General features: G+C 40.2%; 1 protein-coding gene across 1 annotated transcript; it reads right to left on the bottom strand.

The window, feature by feature from the left end:
- Positions 1-496: 496 nt before the first annotated feature.
- Positions 497-4,809, bottom strand: cox5ab (cytochrome c oxidase subunit 5Ab). The gene is made up of 5 exons (XM_080498122.1): positions 4,668-4,809; positions 1,449-1,565; positions 1,162-1,283; positions 784-906; positions 497-628 (listed from the first exon to the last, which is right to left on the bottom strand). The coding sequence occupies exons 1-4, from the start codon at positions 4,738-4,740 to the stop codon at positions 793-795; spliced, it is 426 nt and encodes a 141-aa protein (XP_080354248.1). The 5' UTR covers positions 4,741-4,809; the 3' UTR covers positions 497-628; positions 784-792.
- Between the last annotated feature and the right edge of the window lie 2,887 nt (positions 4,810-7,696).

A 7,696-nucleotide genomic window follows, 5' to 3' on the forward strand; every position in this document is an offset into this window, starting at 1 on the left:
GTAGGCTACATATCAAAATACCTAGTTATTTCAGTATAATTTAGGAATTATAAAATAATCAAATACATTCATTATGAAGCTACTTGCTTTTTCAAACTGCAATAAAACCATACATTTCATTACACCAAAATAAAAAAACACTCTAATTCTATGCTTTAATGTGAGTTTACATGGATTAACAGAGTGATTTCTGACTGGATGTGAAGCAGAGGAGTTTTCAGAGGTGGAGGAGGATCCATTCATCAGTGTAGAGGAGCAGGAGAGAGGAGACGGCGTAAACCTGCTTCAATCCGTCGTAAAACCTGTCAAGACTTGTCAAAGCAGCCACAATTCCGTTTACGTGAGCATCAGCTCAGATGCATTGCAGTGAAGGTGCAGTCAATATTAATCATATTCTGCTTCCACGGCTATCATATGTCAAACTAACATTGGTCAAAAAAAAAAAAAAATCTATTATTGATTTCCAAGACATCAATAAAAACACAAGATGGATCAGTTCATTTACTGCTTTCTTTATTAGGTCCACCCTTTTGAACACAACAGGACAGCATGGATTTAATTAACAATATAGACATTTTTTTTCAGTGGTGGGGATCGGGAGAGCTCGTCTCTTTATACATGGAGGGACCTGCAGAGAAAGCAACAAGACAAAAATAAAACCACACTGACCGTCATCTGCTGTACGCACACACAGCGTGTGAACTTGGACATTGACTCACTGAAGAGTTTTAGCTACTCAAACCTCAAGACTTCTCGGTTTCTGTTCCTTTAGTGCAGTCTTACCTTGACAGTCTACAACCTGTCAATTCCCAACTCTTCTGGTGTTGAGATGCCGAGTTCTGCGAGGGTGGGCTTCAGCTCCTGTATCAGGTAGGGGTAGATGTCTTTGTGGGGGCCGGCTTTGTCCTGTCAGAGGCCAAAAAAACAGGTTTAGTTCAAGGCGCTGTTCGTTATCGTTACAGAGCCTGGTTGAAATGAAACCTGAATCCTGAGGGACTTTAGTCTAATGGATGTACTGAATATAAAGCAGGGATTCCTGCAGCGGTTTTTTTTTTCATTTTCATTTTCTCAATTTTAAGTACAACCAGGAAATGGAACCCCATCTGAAAACACTGCGCCTGCACTGCAGGCAAGTGGGGACGGCGAGTGGACGGCGCTCACCTTGACGGCCTCCAGGATGCGGATGGCGCTGGCCAAGTCGTTCAGTCGCCGACAAGCTCTGAGAGCTGAATCCAGGATCTTGGCCTCAGGTACCAGGTCGTAGCCGATCAGGGTGTTCATGCCTTCAGGGGAACGTAATCGGAAAAAAAAAAGTCAACATGAGCGATCGTCTTTCCAGGTGCTTCCGGTCCCACACACTCAAGATCAGGAAGAGACTCTGACTTCATGCTCTGTCTAACGTGGAACCAAAACAAGGAGGACTTACTAATACATGTAAAACAAATCACCTTTCCTCAGCTCCCAGGCATCGATGTCAGGCTTGTTGAAGTAAGTGACCCAGCGGGAATCAAACTCCTCATCTGTCTCCACCTTGCCATGGGAGTAACACCTGGAGGCCAGTGGAGCTGAAAACATCACAAATACTTCATGACAGAGTCACTCACTCCACCACACGGTTTTTTTTGTTCAAACTTAGCTCTCAAGAGCCAGAATAAGAGTTTAGCGATAAAAAACACAGATCATCCATCCATTTCTTCACAACAGAAGAACAAACTGTTATTTATATTATTTATATGTTTTCTGTCGTTCACTGGACGTTGAAATGCTGATGAGCTCCTGCTCACTTTAAGTATTGATGCACCGATCAACATCTTTTCACTTACAATCCGATACCTGAATGTGGACATCTGTCGATACTGATTAGGGCTGCAACTAACGATTATTTTAATTATCAATTAATCGGTCGACTATTTTGTTGATTAATCGATGAAAAAAGCCAAAAAAAACCTTTCAATTTGTAGGACCAGTTGATATTGAACGACCCAAACACCAAATATGTTAGGTTTACTTAAAAGAACATAACTGAACCATACAGAGATGTAAACAACACAAATACATATATACACATGTATATAAGATGTATACAAGAGAATTATTAAATAAGATTTAATGTACTCCAGGGACCACATACAGTCCAGTTTCATCCTGAGTGAACCAGACAAGTAAAATATTGCTATCATAACCGAAATTTACACTTCAAAGTTTTTCTTTCTTGTGGTCACAGTGTATGGAATGAAATTGTCTATATTTTTACAAGCTCAAACAGTTAGTAGTGAAAATGATTACAATCTCAACATAAAGTCACGCAGCCCAAATCTTGTGACCTGGGCATGTGCGTGTGCGAGGAGATCCTCCGTCTCCCCGTCAGAACAATCACAATTTAACAGCAAATAAAGATAGCCGCACGACTCAAAACTCCTGAAGTGAAACAAAGTACTTTAGGAAAGGTGGAGAACGCCCGGCAGCAGAAGTGGAGATATTTTCATGATCGTTACGTTACGTTATGGAACGTGCACGGAAGGTGAAGTGAACGGCTCCGCAACATGGCGAGTGGCGCATAAATTGTGTGACACAACAAACTAATAATGAAATTAGTTGCCAACACTTTTAATAATCGAATTTTATCGATTCGTTGTTAGAGCCCTAATACTGATACTATTATATACTAGAGCTCTGTTTGCTTTAATATTGTTCTTATCATTATTGTTGATTTTATATGAGGTGCTAATAAACTCCTCTCAACAGGCAAGTCTGAAATATATGAATGAATGCATGTAATGTCTCAAAAGATAACTTGAGGTTAGGCTATCTGCAGAAAAGGACACAGTACAAAGTATTTTTGTTCAATGTGGACAATGTGGGGGTCTGCGTGACGCCATCATCTCATGATAAACTTGTTCTATGTTTAAAACCTCAGTTCCACTACATGTGGGAGTGGTTAACTTCTATGCATGATGTCACAAAGGGAAAATCTCTTATTCATCTGTATGAGCACACGTTTGCTAAAAAGTGGAGCGGGCAAGTGAGGGAGGAAAAAATACTTTCTTGCCTTCTGGGGCCTCATTCACATGTCATGAGGACACAAATTACTGTTGGAAAAGTGAATTTTGTGCAATATGGAACCTTTGAAAAGCCAAAGCGTGAATAGCTGGATTAGTTCTTGATAAATATGGGATGGCCTTACAGTATATATAGATCAGTATGAGCGTATGTGACAACGTGCACGTAGCGATCTCTAAAGCTGAAGTCTACAACCCTGGTCCTCGAGAGCCCCTGTCCTGCATGTTTTAGTCTCTCCCTGCTGCAGCAGACCTGAATCTGATGATGACGTCATCGCCAAGGTTGTGAAAAAGCCCAATGACGAGCCACTCATTGCAGTCAGGTGTGTTGCAACTGGGAGAGAGCGAGAACATGTAGAACAGGGGCTCTCAAGGACAGAGGTTAGAGACCCCTGCCCTAAAGCCTCTGGGGACCTGAAGTCAAATCAGCTCACACAACAGTTGCAACTCTTTCACCTTCATCATAGTGAGAGCTTTGTCTATAAATAACATTTAGATAGACATCATGGACCTGACGCAGGTACAGCAACTTGCAACATCTAAATCTTTATGGGCAGGGAGATATATTAAGTAATGTCTGTATTTTTTTATAATTTCTTTGAAACTAATAAATAACAACAATGCAAAATTGTGTCCCCAGACATATGCTTTTAACTACTACTACTAGAGAAAAACTAAAGGAAGTTTTGAAACATAACCTCAATGTCTTTAGTAAGTCATAATCAATGTGCTTCTTTTGCAAATGACATCATACAGTGTGGTTTGACAGCGTCTTGGACTCAAGGACTTATAAAACACCAATATAGCAACATAATGCTTTTTACTCTTTTATACCACATGGAAATTGCATGCAAAAGTCTAATACACTAATTTTATTGTACTGCAATGTCGTTAAAGTACACTGGGACTTTACATTTCAATGAATGGCCTGTAAATCATATCTGGTGTATTACTAAGAATTACAATCATTACTCTTGTGATAAGGTAGAATAGAGATAAATTAATTTACACGTTACACAAAAGCTGACAATTTTAATTGATTGTACCAGGCCAATAACCAATATTTACAGATTACATGTATATTGCACTCTTTATAGAAAAAAGTTGATTTGGATGTTTAACTGTATAGTGCAGTTCATTTAAGGGGAATCAGAGCAGCATACCAGGACACGGGCACCTTTTTAATCTGGTGATTTTGGATATGAAGTATGGATATATAGAGGAGTAATAGCTGATGGTTACAGGGGTCAAGGTTCAGGGCTGTAGGGACGTGACGATACGAGCTGCGTTTAACCTGCGGTCACTGACTCTCTCCAACACACCGAGGAGGGTCATCACAAGGTCGTCACTTCTTTTACTGCAATTCATTTTAAGCCTCTTCCGCTAAAATACACCTCCTTCGAGCAGGAAAACATGCAAATACCTTGAGTCCCCAGCTCTCGACGATAGCCTCTCTCATAAATAACTCAATGTCACCCCATGTTAGCTTCTAGCTCCACACACAGCAGCCGCTAAGCTAAGCAGCGACCCGCGCAACACCATTGTAGTCTCGTTTACTACGGAGGGTGGCATATCATGTGGCGACAGGTGTACCGAGGACAGTCCTACCTGAGTAAGAGGGTCCCGGCCGGGCCAGACTGCGGGCCCCAGAGGCAGATAGTCGGAATACGGCTCGAAGCATGTTAGCACCGCGGCTGCTCACCGTCCTGAAGCGGCAAGTCAGGGAGACGGACTACACGGAAAGGCCCGAAGAGAGCCGACTGGGTCACGTGATCCCCGGAGATTGCCGAACTTCGAGACAGCGGCGAGATTTGTTATAGTAATAATCATAACAATGGCAATAACTATTATTATTATTATTATTATTATTATTATTATTATTATTATTATTATTATTATTATTATTATTATTATTATTATTATTATTATCCGGGATAATAACTAATCATTTGTATTTTCAATACACTTCATTTTGAAGTGATAGCAACACTGTTGGACACTACAAGCAGTGCACATATTTCTTTAAAGTCATCCTTTGATTTTTTTCTCTCTTTGTCCTTCAGACCTACCAACCTACCCTGAGTCTGAACACTTCATTTGTAGTCATTGTGGTTTTTGCAGCGTACCCCTGTTAGACACATTATTAATATGGATTACACTTTTATGAGATTGATCTATACTTTTGATTAACTGTTACCTTCATCTCCAGGTTTGGAGTTTTTCAACTCAACTTAATTACATTGTATCCATAAGATGTTAACACAGAATACGGTCTGTGAATAGCGCCAGACTGACCCTGGCAGACCCATTACACACGCTCCACCACCTGTTCCAGCTTCTTCTTCCTGGACACAGATGCCTGGTGCTCAGATGCAGGATAAAAATAAAAAAAACTAAAAAAGCTCATTTATAGGCTATAAGTGAACAAAGGCACAGGGAATATGAAGAGTTGGGGCCCTCCTGGAGGAACATGGCCTCGTTTTCACTGTGACATGAACAAAGAAAATAATCACAGCTGTAGGAAGTTCATTATGCCCTTCTATTATTTGATTCTGATCAAATGTATTCAACACCATGCATGTTGTATGCCTTCAATAAACGCGTGGGTAACTGACATGTAATCTCTGATATGAATCATGCAACCTTCAATTTTTTCGAGACATTTTTGCTCAGAGCGTCTCTGTCTTATTCATGCATTCATTCCCCACACAGTCAAATATCCAAGATGAAACCATCAGTGTGATGTCTATGCGCCTTTAAAGATCATGGTTAGACCACAAACAGAGTGCAGAGGCCTGGAGTACCAGCAGATGGTAGTGTTGGTTTAAAAAAAAGCTCTGCTCCACTCTCGGTTCCCAACATCACAACCTTTTTCGTTTCTGAGCAGCAGCAATGAAGTTTGACAGAAAATGCTCACAAGTCATAGAAGCAGAAAATATGAACCTCAAAAGATTTATACTTTGAGTTTCATCAGCCGCAATGGTCAGGTGTTTTTTTTTTAATGATAGAAATATGAGCGTATGGATCAACCATTTTAATATTTTTTCGTTATTTGCATTTATTCACACAACATTCATGTGCAACGGCTGTATTATGTGTAACTACGGCACCGTGAATTACTCTGTGTTTGTGTGCATGTGTGCGTGTGTGTGCGTGTGTGTGTGCATGTGCGTGCGTGTGTGTGCGTGTGTGTGAGTTCTTAGTGACGTGGTAAACTGTAATCCTCCCTAAGCCCAGGGCATCACAGTGGATGTCCATTAGTCTAATGTGCCTGTGCACATCTTTCCTCCTGCATCCCTGCCTGTCTCTTTCTTCCTCTCTGTATCGGAGCCCTCCTTTTATTTGCCCCTGCACGCTCTCTCCACACTTAAAATATCTGCTGTGACTCTGCACGTTGGAGCCAATCAGCTCCGGCTTTACATTTGCCTTGAATGTGAGGATAAGCTGTGTGCCCTTTGACCTCCCAGAGGAGCAACACAGGAGAAAACACTTTCTCTTCATTTCGATTTAATGGGACAACATATATATGGCACACATGTTCCCATGTGAGCTGTTAACTTATCACTATGGTGACATCAATTACAGACAAACTACATTTGCAGAAGGGCTCCTGTCACCATAACATATAATTTTTCCAAAGTAAAGGCAGCAGTGTGACATCCTCTATGGTTTCAAAACTGATATTACGGATCACGAAATGTGAACGATATTCAAACAAAACAGTTTCAGTTTTGGGGATTAATTGTCCACTCAATATATAATTGATGACATTATATAATTTTAAAACTTCATAAGGCCAAGAGACCACATACTGTATGGTTATTTCTATGTATTTCTTTTCTGGGTTTCTATAAAGCGATATAAGTTGTTAACAAATTACAAAACTCATCACTGCTCAAAATGATACAATCCTCAAGTAGTCTAAAGAATGAGACAACTGCATCATGAGATGCAGTTGAATGAGATTTATAGATTCTTTTAAAAATTCTTAATTTGTGAAATATTGTGTCATTTCGATCATCAAATATCAAATGGTGATAAAAACTTTATTTTTCTATGTCATATGAATAGAAATAAATGTGATCAATATAGAAGAATATGACTGAAGTCTTGGTATATCAGGTTTACAGTGTAGTCCCATGATTATATCCTGTGTCACATCAAAACAGGCCAGAGACTCAGTTTGGTTCTACAGTTATGATGGTTTTATTGGCATTTTCCAAGGAATATTTTACAGTGATGGTCACAGTCTGCAAAGGTAAAGAGACATGAAACAAAGAGTGGCACTATTGCAGTTGAATACGGGCCTCTCCTCTGTGTGGCCTACATACAGCATGTAGCATGCAGTTGCCATGTTGGGATATTTTCTGCCTGGATCGATGAATAATTCAGTGTTTCCTAAGAGCGGATGGACATGCATAACACACTCAATGCACTATATTTATATTGCTGGGGTATAAATCATGGGTAAATGATGGCCTGGTACGTGAAGAGGTCATTGAGCTTTCTCTACTAGTAAGAATTGATTCTTCTGACCTCCACCTGTTTCAGGTCATTTTGTTCAGACCATAAACAAATGGAACTCTTCACATTCGCACCGGGCCTTTGGATACAAATCTGAGGCTGCAGCTTTTATA

This window comes from Blennius ocellaris, assembly GCF_963422515.1.
Source record: "Blennius ocellaris genome assembly, chromosome: 1".
In the NCBI taxonomy this organism is placed as follows: Eukaryota; Metazoa; Chordata; class Actinopteri; order Blenniiformes; family Blenniidae; genus Blennius; species Blennius ocellaris.